Source organism: Xenia sp. Carnegie-2017, unplaced genomic scaffold (genome assembly GCF_021976095.1).
Source record: "Xenia sp. Carnegie-2017 unplaced genomic scaffold, XeniaSp_v1 HiC_scaffold_13, whole genome shotgun sequence".
Classification (NCBI taxonomy): domain Eukaryota; kingdom Metazoa; phylum Cnidaria; class Anthozoa; order Malacalcyonacea; family Xeniidae; genus Xenia; species Xenia sp. Carnegie-2017.
In genome coordinates, this window is record NW_025813436.1 from 8,187,631 (window position 1) to 8,213,560 (window position 25,930).

The 25,930-nt window shown below is 33.9% G+C and overlaps 5 protein-coding genes and 2 non-coding genes across 10 annotated transcripts in view; 4 read left to right on the forward strand and 3 right to left on the reverse strand.

Moving 5' to 3' along the window:
* Positions 1–9,073, forward strand: part of LOC124459599 (WD repeat and FYVE domain-containing protein 3-like) — a 28,821-nt gene extending 19,748 nt beyond the window's left edge. The window contains exons 39-65 of one of the 2 annotated variants that reach the window (XM_047009066.1): positions 62–132; positions 306–350; positions 570–718; positions 1,026–1,088; positions 1,231–1,291; positions 1,449–1,534; positions 1,701–1,772; positions 1,849–1,903; positions 2,217–2,336; positions 2,588–2,812; positions 2,985–3,138; positions 3,350–3,574; positions 3,688–3,767; positions 3,844–3,982; positions 4,061–4,128; positions 4,195–4,281; positions 4,510–4,602; positions 5,015–5,080; positions 5,306–5,383; positions 5,536–5,760; positions 6,327–6,383; positions 7,477–7,546; positions 7,651–7,776; positions 7,894–8,002; positions 8,169–8,239; positions 8,529–8,655; positions 8,741–9,073. In XM_047009066.1, the coding sequence (XP_046865022.1) occupies positions 62–132; positions 306–350; positions 570–718; positions 1,026–1,088; positions 1,231–1,291; positions 1,449–1,534; positions 1,701–1,772; positions 1,849–1,903; positions 2,217–2,336; positions 2,588–2,812; positions 2,985–3,138; positions 3,350–3,574; positions 3,688–3,767; positions 3,844–3,982; positions 4,061–4,128; positions 4,195–4,281; positions 4,510–4,602; positions 5,015–5,080; positions 5,306–5,383; positions 5,536–5,760; positions 6,327–6,383; positions 7,477–7,546; positions 7,651–7,776; positions 7,894–8,002; positions 8,169–8,239; positions 8,529–8,655; positions 8,741–8,855 (2,837 nt within the window). In that variant the 3' untranslated portion in view covers positions 8,856–9,073. The other variant, XM_047009067.1, reaches the window with a different exon arrangement.
* Positions 9,074–9,624: 551 nt separating this feature from the next.
* LOC124459603 (hydroxyacyl-coenzyme A dehydrogenase, mitochondrial-like) lies at positions 9,625–13,434 on the forward strand. Its single transcript, XM_047009074.1, has 9 exons — positions 9,625–9,888; positions 10,112–10,240; positions 10,452–10,609; positions 10,787–10,913; positions 11,010–11,099; positions 11,876–11,948; positions 12,164–12,211; positions 12,493–12,561; positions 13,152–13,434. The coding sequence occupies exons 1-9, from the start codon at positions 9,733–9,735 to the stop codon at positions 13,268–13,270; spliced, it is 969 nt and encodes a 322-aa protein (XP_046865030.1). The 5' UTR covers positions 9,625–9,732; the 3' UTR covers positions 13,271–13,434.
* A 58-nt stretch (positions 13,435–13,492) lies between these two features.
* LOC124459602 (melanopsin-like) lies at positions 13,493–16,168 on the reverse strand. 2 transcript variants are annotated; one of them, XM_047009073.1, is made up of 2 exons: positions 15,936–16,168; positions 13,493–15,050 (listed from the first exon to the last, which is right to left on the reverse strand). In XM_047009073.1, exon 2 carries the CDS (start codon positions 15,036–15,038, stop codon positions 13,725–13,727), a length of 1,314 nt encoding a protein of 437 aa, XP_046865029.1. In that variant the 5' UTR covers positions 15,039–15,050; positions 15,936–16,168; the 3' UTR covers positions 13,493–13,724. The 2 variants fall into 2 exon arrangements, with proteins under 2 accessions (XP_046865029.1, XP_046865027.1); XM_047009071.1 differs by lacking the exon at positions 15,936–16,168 and adding an exon at positions 15,289–15,495.
* Positions 16,169–17,338: 1,170 nt separating this feature from the next.
* Positions 17,339–17,421, reverse strand: Trnal-uaa. Its single transcript has one exon. It is a non-coding gene; the product is annotated as a tRNA-Leu (tRNA).
* A 345-nt stretch (positions 17,422–17,766) lies between these two features.
* Trnal-uaa lies at positions 17,767–17,849 on the forward strand. Its single transcript has one exon. It is a non-coding gene; the product is annotated as a tRNA-Leu (tRNA).
* A 324-nt stretch (positions 17,850–18,173) lies between these two features.
* Positions 18,174–25,849, forward strand: LOC124450076 (core histone macro-H2A.1-like). Of its 2 annotated transcripts, XM_047000807.1 has the most exons (6): positions 18,174–18,191; positions 23,376–23,731; positions 24,344–24,728; positions 24,868–24,957; positions 25,087–25,261; positions 25,400–25,849. In XM_047000807.1, the coding sequence occupies exons 2-6, from the start codon at positions 23,450–23,452 to the stop codon at positions 25,560–25,562; spliced, it is 1,095 nt and encodes a 364-aa protein (XP_046856763.1). In that variant the 5' UTR covers positions 18,174–18,191; positions 23,376–23,449; the 3' UTR covers positions 25,563–25,849. The 2 variants fall into 2 exon arrangements, with proteins under 2 accessions (XP_046856763.1, XP_046856762.1); XM_047000806.1 differs by lacking the exon at positions 18,174–18,191 and having other exon boundaries at positions 23,340–23,731.
* On the reverse strand, positions 18,193–22,088 carry LOC124450060 (rhodopsin, GQ-coupled-like). Its single transcript, XM_047000805.1, has 3 exons — positions 21,573–22,088; positions 20,652–20,973; positions 18,193–20,214 (listed from the first exon to the last, which is right to left on the reverse strand). Exon 3 carries the CDS (start codon positions 20,112–20,114, stop codon positions 18,339–18,341), a length of 1,776 nt encoding a protein of 591 aa, XP_046856761.1. The 5' UTR covers positions 20,115–20,214; positions 20,652–20,973; positions 21,573–22,088; the 3' UTR covers positions 18,193–18,338.
* Positions 25,850–25,930: the final 81 nt, after the last annotated feature.

Genomic DNA, 25,930 nt, shown 5'->3' on the forward strand with positions numbered 1-25,930 from the left:
ATTTTAATGGAAATCAAATAACCAGAGGTCAGTGCTGTAATAACGATGTTTTATATTGCAGATGAACGGTCTTTCAGTGAATATCAACCGTCTTCAGAATTTAGTGAAGTCGAAATGAATGAAAATAACGACGTGAGTTAATGTTTCTTTACCTGAATAGATGAGAAGAATGGATTGAGTGGATTTTGATTTACTGTTTATTACACTGTAAACTTTTGTCGTCATGTACATCATTCAATAACTTTAATTAATATAATTTGTTGTTAATGGACTTATTTCTTATCCTGAATTGAATTGTTTTCTAGATGGAAGACCAAACTATTTTGAAACTGTTAGATGCAGGCGAAAAGGTCAAATATCATCTTTAAAAATAGTTGATGAATAAATTTAGAGCAAGCTACGGGCAATTCAAACCATCCTAAGTTTCATTTTCAACACTTTGGTCAAACTTTACATGTTTTATAATTTGTATTTTAGATCCGCTCAATGTTCGGGCAATTCAAACTATCCTAAGTTTAATTTTCAACACTTTGGTCAAACTTTGCATGTTTTATAATTTTTATTGTTAGATCCGCTCAATGTTCCGTTGCGCTCGAGTAGAAGGACTGGATCACGCTGAAGGACTTTTCTTATTTGGCCAATCACATTTCTATGTTGTCGATGGCGTAACGTTATTGTCTACTAAAGAAATCAAGGATATTGAATCCTTACCAGCTGAGTAAGATCTTTCATAATGTTTCTCAAGAATAGTTAGAGAAATGTTCATACTAGTATCAGGAATAGTATAGTTGTGAGTGCAATTCCACATAAACTGAACTGCAATCAACAAATGACGATCGAGAAATCTCTCTCAAAGTATATTATTAGCAAAGAAAAGAATTGTTATGAATTTTTATTGTCATTGTTCTTCAACACAATTTATGTTCACTATTTTACTTTTTTATACTTTGATGTTCATGGTCAGTGCTGATGGTAAAAAGCGTGATTCTTTTGATTTTCATCCAGTTTCTTTTTCTTTAATCCAGTGCGCATGATCCGATAATTCCTAGAAGTTCTCACGATTCCGGAAACTTAACATTCAAAAAACTGTAAGGAAAATTTACATATTGTTTGTTTTAAATTTTAACCCAATTTCTGTGTGTTTCGTTAACAATTTAAAAACGGTTTTATTAAAACAGACATAAAATCATATAGTATGTATGAGATCATGTACGTTTTCGATTTGTTTAGTTGCAGTACATGGGCCTATGAGGCTGTTCGCGAAGTTCAAAAACGTAGATACATATTACAGGTGTAAATTTTATGTTATATTTTGATATACATTACAAGTGTAAATAGGTATTATGTTTTTTGTTGTATCGATCAAGAATTTTTCAAACCGGTAAATACTGCTGACCACCGTATTTTAATTTGAAGGATACTGCTGACCACCGTATTTTCATTTGAAGGATACTGCTCTTGAGGTTTTCTCCAACGATGGACGAAATCATCTTTTGGTTTTTCCCAAATCCGTTCGAGATAAAGTTTACAACAAGTGAGGTTTTTGTGTATTCTTACACTTTTATGGCTGACTAAGAGTATGTTTTATATAAGTAGGTAGGATTACCATAATTTCTTTACAACGAGAAACATTAATGTTGCAAATAAAAAAAGTACGAATTCATTCATGATGGATATGAGAAATTTTTCTTGGTTTTTAGAATGCTGTCGATGATACCAACAAGTCCTGTGGATTCCGTTTCAGGACAGAAACCAGACACAGAAGTTGAAGCGTACATATTACATTTATGTCTTAATCATAATATTGACGTTTACGTTGGCTTATAAATATATTGTCTTTCTTTTTAGTCTTGGTATTATCAACGCATTTATGGGTGAACGTTCTGTAACACAAAGGTGGGAGGTAGGATATTATCAACTCTCAATGCTATTGAGCAACATTTCATTTTATTGTATATATTGCAATGTTAGTTCTATGATCATATTTTACGAAAAAAATATGTACCATATTATGTGTTTTTATCTTTTGACCATCGCACTATCACTGTCTATTTCTCATAATACATATGTTTTGTTGCTCCTACAAGATTACATTAGTTGAAAGTCAGATAAATATCTTTGTTAACATTAACAAACTAGTATGAACTATATACTAAAGCTGTATCATCTATTTCATCCTTATGTACTCTAATTGTGTTTTTTTCATTATTCTTTAGAAAGGAGAGATTTCAAACTTTCAGTATTTAATGTACTTGAATACGATTTCTGGCCGATCATACAACGATTTGATGCAATATCCCGTCTTCCCATGGATCATTGCAGACTATGACAGCGAGGTATTAATGATTAATGATTTTGTATTGGCTCGCTGTAACCATTATTTTTTCCCTGATGATAGTGCTGATGACATGAATCATGCCCAAAATTAGATTATTCCTTATTACCAGTAAAAGATTGTTTCGTTCAGTGGAGACATTGTTAAATGCCTTATTTTTACTGTAAAGTTTCGTAGAGACTTCAGTCAGTTGTTCATCAAATATATCGATCAGATAATATGCTGTTATATTTTGTCAACATTACGTTTTAGGAACTTGACCTTTACAATCCAGCTACATTTCGCGATCTATCGAAGCCCATGGGTGCTCAGACGGAAGGAAGAAAGAAGGATTTCGAGAAACGTTATCGTGAGTGGGATGACCCGTCTGGTGAGACCCCAGCCTATCATTATGCCACCCACTATTCCTCAGCAATGGTCGTGGCCTCGTATTTAGTCAGAATGGAACCATTCACGCAACATTTCCTTCGTCTTCAGGTATTTCTCGCTTTTTGAAGAGGTTTAAATAAATATGGCCTTAGTTGTGGAAAATATCAAGTGTAATGGTCTTAGTGAGATGACAGCTCTTCTTTTTAAGGGTTTATAAAAGGTTGGAAAATTTTGAAGATAGATACAAGTTAAACACTTGGGCTTTTTTATGTTTTATCAGGGTGGTCATTTTGATCTTCCTGACCGCATGTTTCATGGAATGAAGGACGCGTGGATGTCTGCATCTGAGACAAATATGGCAGATGTGAAAGAGTTGATACCAGAATTCTTCTATCTTCCTGAATTCCTTGTAAATGATAATAGATTTGATCTGGGTGAGATTGAGATTCAGTAGATTTCATTATTGATTTTGGTGATGCTACAGAAGAACATCTTAGCCAAACGACTTTGTATTTACATTTAATTTTGTAACAACTTTAGTTCCTCATGTCTAGTTACGTATACAGTGATGATTGTTAACCCATCCAGTATATTTGCTTCAGTAAGTGTAAAGTAATCATAATCATGATTTGTATTGGGTTGCAGGGCAAAAACAAAATGGTGTTATTCTCGGAGATGTTTTATTACCTCCATGGGCAAAAGGCGATCCTCGAGAATTTATACGTCAACATCGTAAAGCGCTCGAGTGTGATTATGTGAGCAGCAGGCTGCATCTATGGATAGATTTGATATTTGGATACAAGCAGCGTGGCGATGCGGCAAAAGAAGCTGTTAATGTTTTTCATCATTGGTTTTATGCTGACAGTGCAGGTATTTTTACTCATCCATGATTGATGATGTGAGCTTTATATAGTTGTCTAAATTCATCAATTTGTGGCTGCTAAAATATGATTGTCCTGCTTCTTTAATTGTTGTTTTAATAGATATAACTAATATTAACGATCCTGTCAAACGAAATGCGAAGATAGGCTTTATAAATAATTTTGGACAAACACCAAAACAAGTACGTCTTGATAGGGTGAATTTTAGTTTAGATTGGAGCCTCATTACCGGATTGTCAACAAGATATTTTAATTTAGCTCTTCAAGAAACCTCACGTGAGCAAAAAGGCTTTTCTTGTTCAAGATCAAGAGCAATCAGGTTCTTCATTTGTTGTGCATACTGATAAAGTTTTCAATAACTTTACAAAGATGATGCCAAGTACACAACCAATAAAAGGTTACCAACAAAACAAACATTTCATTACCTTCAACATCAACATGTTTTACCGCGTAGTGTTTCGCAATTATTTTTTAGAAATCAACGGACCTGTCGGTGAAATTATTCAGACAGACAAAGGAATTAATGCACTGAAAAAAAATTACGTGGGTCTTCAACATTTCAATGTAGTGTGATACAAGATTGATGAACAAATTTTTTTGGTTACTTAGGCAATATTCCCTCATCCTTCCAATCAATATGCATCATGGGGCTTTGGTGATCTCAGTTTAAGAATTGGTCTACTGGATGGAGATAAAGTAAGCATTAAACATGCAGTTTTGCTTCTAAATAAAAATAACCCATATTCGATGGTTGATGTACTTGTAAAGACTAAATAAAGCTATCAAACAACTCCTGAAATAATGTTCAATGTATAAGTCAATGTTCAAGTGAAACTGGTTTATTTACGATTGTAGAAAACATTATGTTATTTAATTTATTTCATTTCATTATTGTTGTGAAAATCTTTAACAATATTTATGAAGGTTATTGCCGTTATGGAAGATTGCCAAGTTGGTCAGATTCTTTGTGCTGCTTGCCCAGATTCAAGAACTCTTATTACAGGAGGAAAAAATACGGTAAAGGAAGTATATTTATTGTGTTACATTTTAACAGCTAAGAAAGAGAGAGGATACTGTAGGTTTGTAAAGTATTAACTAGTATATATATGTGAACAATGGGATCATATTTTGCTCACGTGTTGATTTTGATATAAAGGATAAGAAAAATAAGTTTGATTAAAATCACTAAAAATCTATGATGAACGTTATTAAATTAAAACAGGCATCTCATAGAACTCATGAAAACACTATCAAATTTTAGTGAAGAAGTTAGAGTAGTGCAAATTTACTGACGACACTAGAGATGGCGGGAAATAATCCAACAAAATTCACTGGAACTAGTGAAATTTAAGAACCAGTATTTGTGTCAAGAATTAATATATCGTATTAAATGTAATGCAGTTCAAAATATTGCAAGAATTTTTTTTAGTTGGTTTATGTGTGGATTGTTGATCGTGAAAATAAAGACAAAAGACCTCAGATGACCATACATGAGGTAATTATAAATACTCATTGTGATCATTGTATGTACGTACTGATTGTTACACACGAAGCAACTATAAATATCCATCTTAATCATTGTATGTACATGCTGATCCTTCAGCGTGAGTTTTCCCAATAAAAGCGAGAAAAAAAATGCAAATGATTTCTCGGACTTTTGGGTTTCAATTTGTTGTAGCTAAGAATCTCTTGTTTCATTATTTGTCTCATCTCACTTCAGATTTTATACGGTCATCTTCAACCTGTCACGTGTCTTGCAGTATCTAGCTCTTATAATCTTATTGTCAGCGGCTCTGAGGTATGCCTTGTTCTGTTTCGTTTCTATTGGTGGATTTTATCATAAGTTATACAGGCAATCGCAATTAGCCAATCAAAATTCAAATCGTCTTTTAAATACAACAAAAACCTGTAGAACACAGAAATGATACATATGACTTTCATCTTCAACAGGATATGACTTGTATTATATGGGACTTGAACAAACTGACATATGTTCGACAACTACGTGGACATGTCTCACCTGTTTCAACTATTTCAATAAACGATTTGACCGGAGATATTGTTACTTGTGCGGGCACATATTTGTATTTATGGTCTGTTAATGGTGCACTAATTGTCGAGGAAAATACTTCACTGAGACCTACAAATCCAATATATTGCTGCCTGATGTCTGAGGTTTGTCAAACTCCTTTTCAAATATTTATTAATTACGTAATAAACTAACGTTATTCATCTGGATCTATGCATTGAATGTATACTATCCAGTGTGAAAATCTTTGATTGTTTTACAAGAGCTTGCCTGCTTCTCTTAGACATCCAAAGAATAATATATTATGGAAATAGTATCTTTACTGATTTGTGTTGCATTTTTTGTGTTAAAGTAGATGGTTTGAACCCGGGAGTATCGTTACATGTTTGTAGATGTAGATCGTCCAGGTTGGTATAGTCTTGAGAAGGACTGTTTTTGTTGTTGTTTACTGACGTTTCGACAACCTTAGCGGTTGTCATCTTCAGAGTCAAAATGAAGATTATGTATAAATTTTGTCGTACAAAATTGAAGATTTTGACTCTGAAGATGACTACCGTTAAGGTTGTCGAAACGTCAGTCAACAGCAACAAAAACAGTCCTTCTCAGGACTATACCAACCTGGTCGATCTACATCTACAAACATTTTTTGTATTATCAGGCACTTCATATCACAGAACTTTACTCATCCAAATTTTTTCCCACTTTTTTAAAGTTATCTGATTGGGACGAAGATGTAATATTAACAGGCGATCATGATGGTGTTGTGAAGGTGGGCCTTTGGTCAATGAAAAATAGACCTTTTTCCTGCTGTTGAACGTAGTGAGGAATGAACAACAGAGAACGAGAACAGTCTTTACATTGTCTAAATTATAAACTAAGATAACGTGTGTCAGTGTAGGTAGTGATGAATGAACAACAGAGAACGAGAACAGTCTTTACATTGTCTAAATTATAAACTAAGATAACGTGTGTCAGTGTAGGTAGTGATGAATGAACAACAGAGAATGAGAACTGTCTTTACACTACCTAAAATATAAACTAAGATAACGTGTGTCAGTATAGGTAATGATGAATGAACAACAGAGAATGAGAACAGTTTTTACACTATCTATAATATAAACTAAGATAACGTGTGTCAGTGTAGGTAGTGATGAATGAACAACAGAGAATGAGAACTGTCTTTACACTACCTAAAATATAAACTAAGATAACGTGTGTCAGTATAGGTAGTGATGAATGAACAACAGAGAAAGAGAACAGTCTTCACACTACCTAAAATATAAACTAAGATAACGTGTGTCAGTATAGGTAGTGATGAATGAACAACAGAGAACGAGAACAGTCTTTACATTGTCTAAATTATAAACTAAGATAACGTGTGTCAGTGTAGGTAGTGAGGAATGAACAACAGAGAATGAGAACAGTCTTTACATTGTCTAAATTATAAACTAAGATAACGTGTGTCAGTGTAGGTAGTGATGAATGAACAACAGAGAATGAGAACTGTCTTTACACTAAAAATATAAACTAAGATAACGTGTGTCAGTATAGGTAGTGATGAATGAACAACAGAGAAAGAGAACAGTCTTTACACTACCTAAAATATAAACTAAGATAACGTGTGTCAGTATAGGTAGTGAGGAATGAACAACAGAGAATGAGAAAGTCTTTACACTATCTAAAATATAGACTAAGATAACGTGTGTCAGTATAGGTAGTGATGAATGAACAACAGATAATGAGAACAGTCTTTACACTATCTAAAATACAAACTAAGAGGGCGTGTGTCAGTATACGTATGTAGCACAAACTACTGCTAATGTTGTGAATGTGTCAATAGATTGTCTTTGTCATCACTTTAGATGTGGGCTGTTGAATTTTACGATGAGAATGCAAAACCATTCAGAACAAGAGATGTTAGTGATGATGACGGTTGGTGACATATTTTGAATAATCATGAGTTGTGTTGTATGTGTTGATGTTTCATATTTTACGAACGTCCTAAATACTCCTAACATATTTTCTTGAATCTTCAGGAATTGAGACATCTACTGGTGATGATAGTTGTAACACACAATCACAAGATAATAAATCATCTTCAGAAGATTATGTAATTATCAATGACATGGAACAAAAACCAGTTGCGAAACCTGTCGAGCAAGGTTTATTTTTCTTCGTTCTTTGTCAGTAGGAATTATTTTTATTTATTTATAATAATCGTGTGAAGCACGGATTGAATATAATTTGGTGTTGACGGCACAATGTATATTTTTACGTAGCTGTGTGGAAAAGGAGACTGGTGATGAGATCCCAGTTAACAATGCATACAGCATTTGGTCGTGAGGACAATTGTTCGCCAGCAGCAGTTACTGCCATACTTGTATCCAGGTAAAACACGTATTTCATCAATATTGTTGAGATAATTCTCACAATGTAACATTATATTTGATTTTTATATCAATGGTCAATTGTTTATTTATTTGAAAGTTATTTTTAGCAAGCGATGTAAACCTGGTACTCAATATTATTGCTTTTTTATTTTCTTGTATCTTAGAGACCATAGGAAACTGTATGTTGGAGATGCGCGGGGTCGTGTCTACAGTTGGTCAATCGGTGATGCAGCAGGTATAAAACTAGATAATATACTATGTGTTGTTTTGTCTCAAAACTTGATCCATTTTTTAAGTTTTCATATTTAATCATATGCCTGCGCACGGTCTTAAAATACACAACTTGTCTTCTTTAAATGTCACGTTTGGTCACGTAACCTTGTGTGTGTGGTGAATTTATCCATGTCGTCTGCACAGTGAGCTCCGGGAAGTGGGTTTTCACTTGTGTCGTGAAATTGTAATATTTGAATCACTCTATTCCATATTATTTATAAATAAAATTTTTCACATTTTTTCCCCGTGAGGCCGCATCGCTGATCATTGGGAGCGAGATGAGAGCATTTTGTACTGTACAGCTTGTCATGTCAAGTTTAGCGCAGTCAGAGAAAGACGACATCATTGTCGCGATTGTGGGAGATTGTTTTGCTCCAAGTAAGGATTGTATGAAAATCATTGATTGTGTTGTTATATTGTTCCTCCAGGACGAAGTATTTACTACAAAACTACTTCATTTCAGATGCAGTGATTATCAATCACGTGTTCTCCGTTTGAACATCAAGACTCCAGTAAGGGTTTGTTTTTCATGTTATACAAAACTTAATGTTCCTTCTTCTTCAAAATCGAAAAGGTGACAGCGAACATCAACTTGATGGTATGAAAATGTCAATCTCACTTTGTGAGACAACGTTTGTTGATCAACGTGTGAATCAAGACGAGTGAATGAGGTCAATTTAAAACTTTGACACGTTATATGACAAGATCATTTTAATTCTCTAAAATGCTTTTAGTACAAATGAAATGGAAATATTACTTTGGAGTTAAATTATAAAGTCATTTTAATGCATTTTTATCGCCCGTGAATATCTTGTTTTTTTTTTAAGAAATTCTGTTAGAAAAGTAATGTAATGATCTAAATCTTAAAGTCTGTGAAGGAAAATGCAGTCAGTTATTTCTTTCACAACTCAAATAACTTTACATCGATGGACCTGGGGATGGATGGTGTTAACAATGGATTGGATAGTATATATAGGATGCACTAGAACATGGGGATGTCGCATTTTGTGATTATTATATAATAACTAAGATACTAACATAGACTAATGTATTTAAAAAATAGTTTTTATATGTCTTCGAGCTGTTTTGTATTTCGCCTCTCGATCTTCACCGAATTTCGCCTAGTTACAACGTCATATTCAACCAGAGAAACATTTTTTGTTGAAATTAATGTTTTCATTGATATGAGATAAAGAGTGATCATATGGACTATCTCTATGAGGTAAAACAAACTTTGATTATACAAAATCTCTTCTATTTGTCACTTTTCTAGTTCTCGACTATTTTATTGTCGAGGTCATTTCAGTTGATGGAAACTTGTGCTGTTTTTAGGTTGATCCAATGATCCCTGAACCTTTCATTCAAATTTCCAGACAAGGAAATTTTGTATCTCAGCAATTGAAATAATTTTTGGTTTTTGTATTTTTTTGTTAGAAGTTTCAGCTACAAGTAGTAATGTTGTCTATTCATCTAAATAGACATCTTTTAGGATTGAAAAAGATTTTCGTTCCAACTATATCTTCCTGCTTTAGTACAACTTTGGATAGGCAAAGTCCATTGAAAAATATTACTGTGATTGGTAGCGGCCTTATGGGCTCAGGAATTGCACAAGTATGGAATTTAACTTTTGTAATTTCTTATAATTTGTTTAAATATTAATTTGTTTTAAAAGCTTGCTTCTGGTTTATTAGAACGCCATGTTATGACTGCTTTCGACGCAAAGCATCAAACTTGACATGACTTTACAATATTGACAAGCTTAGCTTTGTCCTTAGTTATGACAATGTTCAAAGTGACATTTAAATATAGTTAAATATTTTATTTTCATTTATAGGTTGCTGCCAGCACAGATCATAATGTTGTATTAGTTGATCAAAGTGATGATATTTTAGGAAAAGCAGTGAAGTCTATTGAGAAAAGTCTCCAGAGAGTCGCAAAGAAAAAATATAAAGATAACATACAGGTTGTGTGATGATGTTTTCCAATTTTTTCATTTAATAGCAAATTTGAGGATTTTTAAAAGTTTTCCATAAACAAAGGAAAGTTATCAAATTTGTAACATGAATGCAAATTTTGTTGTAGTCACGATTCCTTGGCATTTATAAATGAAATTGCCTTCTTCAGTATTTAAAGATGCACTATTTCCAGTTGCAATGATATATAATATACCTTAGGGTGGTGAAAAATTTGTAAATGACACAATGTCACGGTTAAAAACTACAGTTGACATGACTGAGGCAGTTAAGGATTCAGATCTTGTTGTTGAAGCCATTATTGAGAATATGGACATCAAACACAAGCTTTTTACAGAGTTAGATGAGAAAGCTCCCAGGTGAGTTTTCAAAGTTAATGTGATCACTCCGTACATTGACAAAGACTTGAATTGAAACATCTCTTCATATCATGCTAACATGTTTATCAACAAGAATCTATCATGTTGTTTGTTTTTTTTTGGAAAATAGTTTTTTTTATTATTATTTCATTTTAAGCAATTTTATTCTGTTTTTAGTCATACTATATTTGCATCAAATACCTCATCTTTAAGTATTTCGGAAATTGCTGAAGTAACTAAGCGAAAAGATAAATTTGGTGGATTGCATTTCTTTAATCCTGTACCAATGATGGCTTTGGTGGAGGTAAATTACTACCCAAAATATACCAACTAAGATGGCTTCATATTACTTTATTACTGCATTGGCATGATTGTGTGGGCTCATATTACTTTCATTTAGGTGATAAGACTTCCTGATACAAGTGATGGAACATTTGAAAAGTTGATGGAGTTCAGCAAAAATTTGAAAAAAACTCCTGTATCCTGCAAGGTGAATTTAAGTTGTTTATGTAAACTTTTTGTTGCTCTTACAGGTAGCCCTTAGTTTATGTTTTAGGTAGTGTAAAGACTGTTCTCTTTCTCTGTTGTTTATTCATCACTACCTACACTGACACACGTTATCTTAGTTTATATTTTAGATAGTGTAAAGACTGTTCTCATTCTCTGTTGTTCATTCATCACTACCTACACTGACATACGTTATCTTAGTTTATATTTTAGATAGTGTAAAGACTGTTCTCATTCTCTGTTGTTCATTCATCACTACCTACACTGACATACGTTACCTTAGTTTATACTTTAGATAGTGTAAAGACTGTTCTCATTCTATGTTGTTCATTCATCACTACCTACACTGACACACGTTATCTTAGTTTATATTTTAGATAGTGTAAAGACTGTTCTCATTCTCTGTTGTTCATTCATCATTACATACACTGACACACGTTATCTTAGTTTATATTTTAGATAGTGTAAAGACTGTTCTCATTCTCTGTTGTTCATTCATCACTACCTACATTGACACACGTTATCTTAGTCTATATTTTAGGTAGTGTAAAGACTGTTCTCATTCTCTGTTGTTCATTCATCATTACCTACACTGACACACGTTATCGTAGTTTACATTTTAGATAGTGTGAAGATAGTTCTCTTTCTCTGTTGTTTATTCATCACCACCTTTGCTGAAATAAACGTTATCTCTATGTTTTAAACAGTGTAAAGTCTTTCTTCGTGTTTTTGACTTTGCGTAAATAACGTTGTACATAGGACACTCCTGGGTTTATTGTGAATCGTTTGTTGGTTCCATACCTGATGGAAGCAGTACGCCTGTATGAAAGAGGTTAAAGTAATATTTAATTATCGCATTTATTTTTCACTAAAGTATTTTTCCTGCATTACGATTTAGGAAATTCGAAGTCCAAACAATTATTTAGACTTCTGTCATAAACTCAATTGCAGGAATTCAAATTACGATTTTTCAAACTTTCCCCAGCATATTTTTTTACTTTTGTCAATATTTCTGTCTGTCTATGATGTTTTTCAACGATTTTTTAGGTGAAGCATCTATGCAAGACATTGATATCGCCATGAAACTTGGTGCAGGTTGATATTGCCATGAAAAAGGCATTTATAGATTTTTCGTTTTAATGTTGAGGCAGATAAACGGCACTGAAATGTTTTTTTCATTTTACAACGATTTGATATGGTTTCTTCTTGACTGACAATTTGTTTCGTTCGATTTTACTGTTTCAACGTTCAGTTTTTGAAGGCATGATTGAACTACTTACGGACCTTAATAGGGCGGGTTTATATGATGAAATATGAAAACTTTTTAGCAGTCTCTTTGCAACATTTTATAGTTCATTTCAAACTTCTTGTTTTAGGATATCCCATGGGACCTTTCGAGCTTATCGACTACGTTGGATTAGATACGACCAAATTTATAATTGACGGTATGAAGACAAAAATTCTGAACTTTTTACTCATAACGGGACCTGTGTCTACTTCTTTTACTTAGATTTATTTTTAATGTTGAAGTCTTTTGTTTTCATCAGGATTTATCTGATGTTGAAACTTGAGTTCATATATACTCCAGTCAAGTGTCTTCATCAGGAGTGATCTGATGTTGAAACTTGAGTTCATATATACTCCAGTCAAGTGTCTTCATCAGGAGTGATCTGACGTTGAAACTTGAGTTCATATATACTCCAGTCTAGTGTCTTCATCAGGAGTGATCTGATGTTGAAACTTGAGTTCATATATACTCCAGTCAAGTGTCTTCATCAGGAGTGATCTGACGTTGAAACTTGAGTTCATATATACTCCAGTCAAGTGTCTTCATCAGGAGTGATCTGACGTTGAAACTTGAGTTCATATATACTCCAGTCAAGTGTCTTCATCAGGAGTGATCTGACGTTGAAACTTGAGTTCATATATACTCCAGTCAAGTGTCTTCTTCAGGAGTGATCTGATGCTGAAACGTCTTACTTTATCAGAATTAGCTTTGCATAATAAGCGTCTATTGATCATCTTCATATTTTAGGTTGGTATACAAAGTATCCGAACGAACCGCTTTTTCAACCATCAGAGAAAGTGAATCAGTTGGTAAGCGAAAATAAACTTGGACGGAAATCAGGAGAAGGATTTTTTAAGTACGAGTAGGCTTTGTTGATAAAGCTGGATTATCCTTGTAAGTTTTTTCAATTTTGTTACGTTTGGAGGGGAAATTGGGTATGTGGTTTTTGCTACTTTCGGTGAAGATATATGAATGTTTTCATTAATTACTTTCAACTTGCTCTTGTGAAATACAACTGACAAACTTTCAACTTGCTCTTGTGAAATACAACTGACAAACCCGTATAAAAAAAAAACAACAAAAACGAATTAAAAGACTTTGAATTTTTTCTACATGTTAAACCCCAGTTTTTCATGATACGCTTTCGTTAAGCATGACCTAAGTTTTATATAGCGTTCGTTTATGTCTCACCGTCCATTAGTTATAAGTATAAAATAAAGTCCCTTAGTTATATTATAAACTTGAGGCAACTTTGATTTTAAAATGATGTAACATATACGTCCCAGTTTCTCGTTTTCTGTGATGTTTTCATGGAAAGTTTTAAGAAACGATCAAGATCTGTGTTACGTCTACACAGACGCTCTCCATTTCTCTCATTTTACTCTCCTCCATACGAGCATGCTTGTTTATTTGGCTATCGCTGTACGTTTTTCGTAAGTTTGAATGTCGTTTGGGCATAAAAGATTCTGAGACAAAAACCTCTGGGGTTGATGGTAGTCGAGATACTCGCGATGGATGCCGCGGTTTACGCTCTTGAGTGGACCCGCGCGAGTTTCTGCGAGATTCTTTAACAGAGCCACGCCCATTCCGATTAAGTGGAAAATCTGTGGAGTTGTCAGTACATGTTGTCGGACCGAGAATTACCTGAGAGGGACAAAGTAACTTCGCAATGCATTTCTGAAAACGATGATTTACCAACGCATACGCAATTGGATTAATGATGACAATGGATTTGGTTAGTAATACAGCAATCTCTTTAGCCTCATCGTTGAATAATATTCGACCGTGAAATGCCCTCGCTAAAGATACAATTTGGTACGGTGTCCATGTTACTATAAAAAAGATGATGAGCGCTGCTATGACACGAAGAGTTTTTACCGGTGTATTACGCATGGTATATGTACTAACTGGTCGTAATGACGTGCTCTGTATTTGCTTTGGTTTGCAACTATGTGTTTTGTGAGGCGTGTCACCTCTACGACCGCTGGCCAAAGACTTTCGACGATCTCGTAAAACTTTGTATATTTTCCAGTAATAATGAACCATAGTTGTTAAAGGAACGACGTAAAGCAACGCCGTTATGACTATAGCATACGTACCAGATCCGTACTTTGAGCTAGGAGCAAAATCTACGTAACAACCGCTGACATACATTCTAACCTCTAGTCCAGCTGGCGCATATAGTATTGGTGACGCAATGGTGAGAGTATAGATGTAGACGGCTAGTATGACGATGATTGATTTCGTTGTCGTAAGTCGTACTGGCAGCTTTGGACGTGAAATCACGTGGTAACGGTCAATGGCAATAACGGCCAGCATGACCATTGAGACACTGACCAATATGAAATAACTGAATGCATAAACGATAGCGAGGCTATTACCAAATAACCAATCGGAAGCGAAAAGGGAAGATAGTGAAAAAACCAAGTCCATTAACGAAAGAAGAAAATTACAAACTGCCAAGTTAATGATGAAATTGTTCGTCACAGTCCTCAACGATTTGAAGTTGGCAAAGAGAAATATTACAGAAAGATTTTCTACTATGCCACCGACGGTCACTATACTTGCATAGGCCAATATGTACATTTTTCTATCGCCCCAAGTATGGTAGTTGTCTGCTTCTATGAGTACCATCACTATTGGTTTCTGTAATATAACATAGATTAATGGTACAAAGTTTCTTTTTTACCTTTCACACCCAAACTTTGATTTGGCAATTCTATTAAATAAAGTTTAAATAACTTCCTTCACACCTCAAGTTACATAAGAATGGAAAATATTTATTTTTGTCAAACAGAAAATTGTAGTTCGACTGAATTACCGATTTGTTAAAATTACAGCTTATGGCTACTCTCATAGTGTCCCATGTTAAATTCATACTTACAATTAACACGCTCAGAAATAGTTTTCGTGTTCTCACAATTTTTTTGGATTTTGTTACCATTAGGTCACGAATTTTGTCTAGAGTTTGCCAGTTTTTACTATGGACTTATAGTCATGTTGTATGTTACTAAGAAGAACTGTAGGATCACTGTGTATTTATTGTTCTTAGTCACTCAATGACGCATGCTTTCAAGAAACTTTACGTGTCTACTATATACAGATGACTATAATGGGAAAATAAGGACATTAGGTGACGTTAGTAAGGTTTCCTTGAGGTTAAACACATTAATGTCACTGTCACGCAAGCTACGTATTATTTTTATTTTCTAGAAGACATCAATTCAATTGATAAATGCGTCCCAAATATTCAAACACATCCTTAGTTTGATACCTTGATTTTTCTGGCTTTACGTAGACGTACGTGTTACTAAAAGCTGGTATTAAAAATATGTTGCTATTTAGAGTATTTAGCTTGTATCCGGACGCGCACTACACAAATAAGAATGGTGTTAAGTTATCAATTTTATCTTTTTGGAAATCTATATCCGAAAATAGTCTAATTATCATCCTAGCATTGTAAGTTGATCATAGTAAAACTACACTAAGATTGCTCAACAAGGAGATTTTTTTTAAATACTTATTTTATACCTTGCTTCAAGTGTAGTATATCATCCAGCGAAATCCGATTGTTCAATTCTGTTTATCTTAACGTGAAGATGTTTTTGAAAAGTAATTTTTGAGCGATCCTTACGCAGGCAAATTCTCGTTAACAATAATACACTGGAGATTTCACCTTATACATCGATTTCTATTGTTTTTTAATCGTCATATTATCTTATGACCAGCATGGGTTTTGCCGTTTGATTCTTCTTTGTCTTGTGAATTGCATACCAAAGTTTATGTAATATAATACCCGTAGCATTCTGCAATTAATTGAACATAACACATTTTTCAAGGCTTCTCCAATGACATTCCAGCTTTTGATTCTGGCCAAAAAAAGAACTCGTTTTCTAAAAAAAGGAGTTTCCTAATAAACACTTTTTTTAAATTAAAAATAGGTGCGCACAGCTTACATGTAGCTCACCAAGACTATGAAAAAAAATGATCAATTTTGGATTTGAAACAACTATTAATTAAAATAGTGCTATATACTGCAATAGATAATAAGTAGCGTAGTCGTTGTTGTAACGTTAACGAAATTTTCGTCACAAGTGTAAGTTAGATGTTGCCCTTATGGTCTTCACCTTATACATAAAGAAGTCAAAGACGATTAAAAATTGAAGGAAGCAAAGGTAAATAAGGTGACATAGTACAAGCACATGTTGGGTATGGATGATGGCCATCTTCTGATAAAGGAAATGGAGTTTATTGTGTAAGAGGTAAGAGGAAGCAAGAATAACCAAAGATGTGAAGCTTGTCAAGAAGGAGAGCAAGAGTGTTGGTTTTGTGAAAAAAAGGAAACCACGAATCAAACGATATAGAAATTGGAAGCTGGAAGGGATTCCTGACAAAGTGGGGTGAATACGAATGAGAAAGAAAACTGCAAGGATCACTGAACAAAAACGTGTTTTCATAAGTATCTATGTTCATATCATTTGTTCAGATCAAGAAGTATGTTTTTTAGCTGGTGCTTACCCGACGATGTCTTTGGAATAAAGACGAAATATTACCTACTCATTGTGTAAACTCTAGTATTATCTTATATATCAAGAAAATGAGATGTCTATGTTCGGAATCTGTTCGACCTACGTAAAGTACAGTGAGCTTTTCCTTACAACTAGCAGTTTAAACGTCTCACGCAAGATGCTTCACGTTTTGGCAGGGCTGATGCTTTCACGTTTGTTTTTAAGACTTGTCCGTTTTGGTGCTTTTGGAAGTATTTGTGGTTTGGCGTAATTTATCTGGTAGAAACAATGGGCATTAGGCAAGAGGTTATACAAAATGATCACTGACATGTGTACTACTTTTTTATATTTTAATATAAATCTTACCAATGAAAAACACAGAGAAAAGTAAAACTAAAAACCAAAAATCAAAGAAAAATTACATCTTACCAGGAGTGGGGTTCGAACCCACGCGTGCAATCGCACATTGGAACTTAAGTCCAACGCCTTAACCACTCGGCCATCCTGGTCTGAATGCAAACTACTTGAAATATTATGTACTAAATCTTCCAACGAGTTAATGCAAGTACTAGAACAATCGCATCATTTTTGGCGTAGACTAAATATGGTGTCGACTATGTAGGGTATCTACTATGTTGGGTGGCAACTATGTTGATACGAACCAACATTATATACAACATTACACATGTAATCGTGTAGTGGAAGATACTCTACATAGTTGCCACCCAACATAGTAGATACCCTACATAGTCGACCCCATATTTAGCTACGCCAAAAATGATGCGATTGTTTTAGTACTTGAATTAACTCGTTGGAAGATTTAGTACATAATATTTCAAATAGTTTGCATTCAGACCAGGATGGCCGAGTGGTTAAGGCGTTGGACTTAAGTTCCAATGTGCGATTGCACGCGTGGGTTCGAACCCCACTCCTGGTAAGATGTAATTTTTCTTTGATTTTTGGTTTTTAGTTTTACTTTTCTCTGTTTCTTTCATTAGTAAGATATATATTAAAACATAAAAAGTATCAATTGTTTGCCAAAGTATACAATTCGTGTCGATTTTAAAGGATTACCAATTTGTTTTCTTTTCTTTCATCATCCCAGTCCCTGGAAATGAAATCGGCCATTTCATTGGAAATACTTCGTGTAGTAATTATGAAAGGGGTGCCGCCATTTTTAAATATCTGTAAAGTATTTGTGAGAAATGCTCAAGAATTGTTGTCATTTAGAATAAGTCAAGAAACACGTCATGACAAAGACGATTTGAAAATATTTGGGGTCAGTTTTTTACTAAATTTATTCAATTAAAATAATGGGAAAAAAGGATTAATTGCGTCAAGATAGTTGTAAAAAGAGTGAGTCATTGACTCTGCTAATGAAGCTTTGAAATTCTACATATCTATTTGCATCAATTTACTAAAGATGTTAACTTACTTTACCTAATTGCTGAATATCATGAACTACATGTTTTTTAAAGTCTTTGTCGCTTCTCGATTCATTGAAAACTTCATTTTTGTATAAAAAGGAATTGTTAAACTCACAATGCATAGATGAACTAATCATGGCTTTTGTAACTTTGTTGGATTCATAGTCAATTGTTTCATTTGGAAAATTGTCTATGGTTTTGGATGTTTCATAAATTTTGATTTGGTCATCATTGTTTTCTTGGTGCAGCCTTGCATATATCGTTTTGTGAAAAATAACTCTATCCTGTGTTGTATCAAGGATTTCTTCTTTAACTTCTCTTAAATCCTTCTCATCAACAGACATTCCATAGTTGATTTTTCCTGTATCTTCCAGGAATTCTTCCCTCATGTCACAAACAAAATTCTCTCCAGATATATTCAATTGGTTCATAGAAATATCTGATTTATAATTATTGTTGGACATGGGTTTGTGAGGAGATTTTGACATTCTTGCACTCATTTCTTTCAGTTCAAGAGATATTTTCGACTGATTTTGAACCATTTCTATTGATGTACAACAAATTTCCAAGAACTGTCGTGCTTGTTGAACTTTCTTCGATTCCTTTCCACTATTCCTTTCAGTGCTTGAGGAATTTTGAGAAATTTCTGCAGCTTCAGTTGTGAAATGTAATTGTGAGACTGCTTTCATTGAAGAATTCCGCGAAACGCCTTGCTCACTGACTATGGATTGTAAAACATCACCAATATTGCGCATGCTCGCGTTTGTCGCGTCCGTGGTGAACCGTAAACGACTATCATTACGGCACATGAAAGTCATGTGAAGAAACGCGGCACGGAAACGATGATTGATAAACACATACACGACAGCGTTATAAATTACGGAAGACTTTGCCATAAACAGGCAAACGTAAACGGCCAACGGAGACACGTGATAACCAAACGTGATTAATAATCCTGCAATTCGGGTCGGTGCCCATGTCAACAGGAAAAAGAACATAACTACAAGAATCATACGAGCTGTACGAGTATGATATAAAGATTTCTGCCGCATTCTTGACTCTTTGTGTGAAAATATCTGTGTCCTAGTATGCATTGAGCAACGTCTGGAACTCCTTCGCACTGATCTATATATTTTTGTGTAACAGCATACTGTGACGACCAATGGTGCCAGACACGTGAATAAAGTCAATATGATTGTATATGCTATAGAACCTGTGCTGGCATCATAGCTTTGAATATAGCATCCGGTGTTATAATGTTTATCTGGTACTAACTTACTCCAACCCAGCAGCAGAGGAAGGGTGAAGAAAAAAGCATAAATGTGGGTGGTAACAATTAGTACGCATGCGCGTCTCTTGGTTACCACCATAAGTTTTAATTTATGCACTGGCTTTGTGATGACGCAGAAACGATCAAAAGATATGACGGCAAGGGTTATCACAACAACGGTCATTAGGTATTGATGAAGGAAACCGTATGTGATACACAAATCGTGACTATATATCCATTCCTTTTGAAAAAACGATGGTGTTGATGACAGAAGCTGTAGTAGGGCCAATATCAGATTACAAACGGCTAAATTTAGAATAAAGTTGTTCGTTGCTGTACGAAGTCTTGCGTATTTAAAGTAGACCGTTAGAATGATACCGTTAAATAGTATACCAAGTATTTCTATGATAGCAAGGATAACAGCCAGTGCAAACACGAAGTCATTGGAATGGGTTTTGTGATCATCTTGTTGAAGTTTATCTCCTATTCTGTGTTTAGGGTACATCTTCTGTTAATATTAAACAGGATTGCCTCTTATCTTTTCAATTTCTTTCTTGTTTTTGCTTTATGGCAGTTCTCGACCATCCACTTTCCTCTTATACTTTCTGTAATGAAAAGATTTTACAAATCATACGAGGTAATAACTACATATTCACAACTTTTCCTTCCTTTGATGTTTTTATTAACAATAATGTGGACAAAGACTCTATAAACGTTGATCATTGGGAAGTCGTTAGAATTTTTTCGTTTGCCAGATTTAGACATGAGAAAGATCTACTTTGTTTTTGAAAAAAAAAGAACATCTTTATAATTTAATTCTTTACTTAGTTTTCCTTTTCATGACAGAATTTGTGCGAAATTTTTTTTTATAATGTCAACAACGTAATGTCTATATGTTTTTTATAAAATTAATTAACGTTAAATTTTAGATAAAATTTATAGAATTGCATAATGTTAAATTTTAGATAGAATTCACCAATAAACGTTTCACGTTTGAAGAAACCTATAAAGTGATGCAAGTAATAAAGCGGTTGTTTCCTACCTTTCAAAATGTTTTCTTGATTTACAATTGTTATAATACTTTCACTCTTGTAACGGCTTAACTTTTCAAATAAGAAATTTTACCATATAGAATGACAGTGTCGAAACAATATTATCATCAATATTTTAACGCTTCTCGTTATTTTATATTCCTCTTACACACATACTCGTTGTCCTCGTTTTATCTCAATACCGGCTCCCATTTTCTACTTTGAATGCATTTCGCCGCGTTTATATTTCTGTAATTAGCAAACGTACGTCCAATCAAATCCACGTGTACGTCAGCAAAGTACGTCCTTTCGTTTCGCTCATCTACAGTTTGCCTAGGAAATATAACAATGTATATAATTAGCTTCCTTAGCAATTTACCTTATTAGTAAAAATGTATGTAGAGGGATAATTGTTCGTTTCAATTTCTCGTTTGCTTTCCTTTAGTTAAATATTATTTAGATGAATAAATGTACAATTTTATACGGATTCATGCCAGCGCAGAGATCACTCAATCTACGTGTACTAATTTTACACCGTAGTTAACAAATGTGCAATTTAAAAGAGGTATATTTTTGCTGTATTTCAATCTCTAAATAACTGTCATACTCACGGTTAGGTGAAGAGATCAAGCATTTCTTATATTAATTATAATATATCGTGTTCCAAAGCCAAAATAGTTGTCGGCTCTTATGACAGACTATGCAGGACACGAATGTCCATAAACGTTCTTTATCTTGTGGAATTTTACAGTATTATGTGTAAACGTATGTTAAGTTGAAAGTGTTAAAACTGCGCTCTAGAACTAACAGTCTTTGTTTTGAATTTAAACAGCTTTCATTACAAGCAATTGAAGCAAATAGCGAAGATTTTATCTGTTTCTTATCTCGATCAAATTCATGATTTGATCGATTCGGTATATATTTTATTTTACCTTAAAAGATTTTTGTGCCACGTTTCTTTGCAATGTTTGCAGTTCACCTCTCTCTACCAATGTGTTCCACAAAAAATAATGAATGAATCGTATCAGAGATGGCTAGAATATATTCAGACCTGCGTCTCCGTACATATTATGGCTATTGTAATATAAATGATATCAACAGCTGTCTAGCGAGAATCTTTCTGCGTTGTTTAGAACAAACTATAACGTATGTTTGTCTGTTCTTCTTTCAAAACCAATGCTGTTGTGTGACTTGACTGTCTTCTAATATCTTGTAAATTGCCCGAAATCACTAATCGTTTCCTGCACATTAGATCGCTTACGGTCAAAATTTTCCGTTGTCAACGGAATCACCTGTTGGCCTTAAATAAAAAACTATAAAGTTACTACTTACTATAACGTGATTGCGTGTTACTGCAACGATTAAAAACGATTTAATTGAACTGTACTTATTACACACATGGTACGAACTGTTCCGGTATTTGAACAACTGACATGTATTATTTGTGTGAAAATATGCATCTATTTAAATTATTGTAATTTGGAGATGCCTTTTGTGAAGTTCACGGTGTGGGACAACGCCACCCGCTTTGTTGCCAAAATTGTAATCAGAGTTGGTAAATTTGACAGATAACGGGATGTTCAAAGGAAGGCTTTGCTCGATATTCAATGTGTTTTAATGAGTACATGTTGTATTTAACACAGCTGCATATAAGCATACTTTGATGGAGAAATTTTCTGGCAAAAGCAAGCAATACTGCCAAATCTACCTATAATGAAGCACCATTGATTAAATAATTGCTAAATTTGTAGGATTGCTACATTTTTATACTTCATTGTTTTAATAACCACAAGTCTAGAAACGCAGTAATACTACAAATGTTATTGCAATGAAGCATCATTAGATAATTGGTAAATTTGTAGGATTGCTACATTTTTATACTTCATTGTTTTAATAACCACAAGTCTAGAAACGCAGCAATACTACAAATGTTATTGCAATGAAGCATCATTGATTAGATAATTGGTAAATTTGTAGGATTGCTACATTTTTATACTTCATTGTTTTAATAACCACAAGAAATGAAAGTGCTTCCATAAAAGAATGGAATATATTTTGAATTTTTATGTTCCTACGGCTAAGTTTCCGTCTTTGTCTAGGATTTAGTGGTTGATTGGTGCACTTGTTTCAAAGACAGCTCTATTTTTTAAAAATTACATTTTAATATTTTAAATTTAACACTTGCCTTTTAAGCTTTATAGTTGGCTATCACGAAATTTGATCAATCTTTATTATAATGAGTGTGATAAAAAGCTTGAGGGTGCACCAAAATTTTTTATGTTTTCAAAACGACGTTACTTTTTTCCTAGAACTGACGATCACTCCAGGGGCCGGTTGCACGAATCTTCGATAGCGTAATCCATTGGATAGTAAAATTTTCAAACATATAAGAAAGGTGTTTGTGTTTTCGTTACGTCAAAGAAATTTTGTAATCTAAGAAGCAATATTTTATTACAGTGATTGCTCAGTTCAAACCTTATATTCTTCCTTATAAGAAGTTTTTATACCGTTTAAAAAAATTTGCAATCCAATGGATAACTTTAAGCTGGCTTCGTGCAACCGGCTCCAGGAAAAAAAGATGATAAAGAATGATAACATGAAATGAAGTATGACGTTCGCCGCTGACTATGACTACTATGGGCTTTTGTCATTCAAATTGTAATACTCTGTCATGATTGGTGAACGTTCCATCAACTTTCCACAAACGCTCTTACACAGCTTACTACATTTCACAGGAGGAAGACAACAGTAAACAATATTTTATTGCAAAGAAATTGAGCTGAAACTATATTTTAATTGAAATTTTATCATGTCTGGTCGTGGTGGTAAAGCAGCAAAGAGAGCAAGAAGTACGCGTTCGCAGAAAGCGGGATTGATTTTCCCTGTAAGCCGTGTACATAGATTTTTGCGAAAAACCACACATCATTATCGCATTGCTTCTGGGGCGCCCGTTTATCAAGCAGCCGTTATGGAATATTTGACAGCGGAGATCTTAGAGTTAGCAGGTAATGCAGCACGAGATAACAAACGATCAAGAATTATTCCAAGGCATATTCTTCTTGCAATTGCCAACGATGATGAATTGCATAAGGTTTGTAGTTTTCGTATCTTTAGAAATTTATTTTTTGTTGAATCTAGATCTAGATTAAATTCAATTGTGTCTTTTGTGTTGTTTGAATTGCATTTCTTGCTTTTATTTGGAGAATCATTTCTCGATAGTTCTTACGGGGATTTTTATGTTTTTCTACTGTAAGAAAAGGCAAACACATTCATTTAATTACTGAAAGCAATTGGGTACATTTCAAAGCTTTGGGCTTCCCGCGCAAACGTAAGAAACGTGCACTGAATTATATCATTCTAAAAACGGTTTACAAAAATCTGAATAGCAAAAAACTTCTTATGTGGAAAATATACAAGACTAATGCAATATTTATGCAGTGTTTAGTTTGTATGGGAATGAAATGATGTCGAAACTTGAGTCTTTACTGTTCTATGACATTAAGCCTTGATCAGGAGTGAACCATTATTGAATCATAAACCCAGTCTAGTGTATTCATCGAAAATGACTGTATACAAAGTCTTTACTTGCCATATCCTCCAGTTTGCTGTCTTTATCAAGTGTGAGTTAATTTTGAAACAAAACTTCTTCACTATTATTACTATCTTCTTAACAAATAATCAAAATTCTCCATTATCCTGATAGCTTTTGAGAGGTGTGACTATTGCACAAGGTGGTGTTTTGCCTAAAATTCATCCAGAACTATTAAAAAAACGTAAGGGTGGAAAACTGTTTTCACCTGAAGAACTAAAGCGCATGAAAGAGGGCAAGAAAGTTTCCCCAAAGAAAGTTTCACCAAAGAAAAAAGTCACAACTTCAAAAAAAGATGCACCAACACCAAAAAAAGGAAATAAAGGAAAGGATGGCAACGAGGATGGTAATAAACTTGGTCCAGGCTTCACAATGCTATCTGAAAAAACATTATTCCTTGGGCAATCACTCTGTGTTGTTCAAGGGAATATTGTTGAAATAGATGTTGATGCTATTGTCAATCCAACAAGTTCCAAATTTAATCTCTCTGGGGAAGTTGGTGAGATATTTTACAAACTTTTGTTGTTTTGCCAATTATAGTATTTAAGTATTCATTTTTTAATAAAAAGCATTTGCTGCATTTTGGAATATTATAACATGAGCTCACTCATTCATATTTTATTTTATGTTGTAAACAGGGAATGCATTGAAGAAGGCAGGTGGAAAATCCTTTGAAGAAGAAGTCGAAACTTTAGCTAAAGATAAAAGTCCCTTGGAAATTGCAGGAGGTGAAGCAATTTGTCTTTTTTGTTATATATTTATATATTCGATCAGAATTTTTAAATATAGAACATTTTATTCCAATATTTGAGTTGTTGACATGAAATTGCACTTCGTTTTCAATTCAATATATGCAGTGGCTGCTTGTCAAGGACATGGTTTTCCAGCTAAGTTTGTAATTCATGTGAATGCCCCGGTACACTCACAGAAAGATGCTGTTGAGAAAGTTGAAGAAGCAGTGAAAAATATCCTCACTTTAGCAGATGAGAAGAACTTAAAGAGCATTGCTTTACCTTCTATTGGCAGTGGAGCGTGAGTTTGTCAGCAATTTTAAATTTTGCTTTTGTCAAGAAATTATGAATTGACAGCCTTTTGCATACTCCTTTTATTGGAATGAGAATATCTTATGTTATTTTCTTATGAAGATTCTTTTAAATTTCTCTTATGTAGAAAAGCTGAGGTAAAGGCACAAATTGTGCAAGCTGTTTTGAAGACCATCTCAGATTATTTTGTCACTGTAATGGCATCATCATTGAAGCAGATCACATTTGTTATGACAAAAATGGATGATTTGGGGGTTTACTCCACTGAAATGGCCAAACTGGATGCTTAGATTGCATTTATTTTACTATTTTATCTTTTTAGTATTTGGTAGGACTTTAACATATCAAGTTTGTTCCTTACATTAAGGTTTTGCCAGATGAGCATACTTTTGATAAATCTGACAGGAAAATAGCCAAATATATTTTGGTATATATATAGACAATGCCTACTTTAAGCCAATGTATAAAATATATTCCTGTTTAGTGAGATTCCCCATTGTATTAGATGATTTGTTGCAACAAAAAGCCTTGTAGGTTGCATGAGTTAAAAATGTCAATCATGCTATATTTCAACCAATGCTTATCTTTGCTCAGTATGCATGTTTCACCAAGGACTTTCTGATTAACTAAAAAAAACATTTTGGATGATTCATGGCAG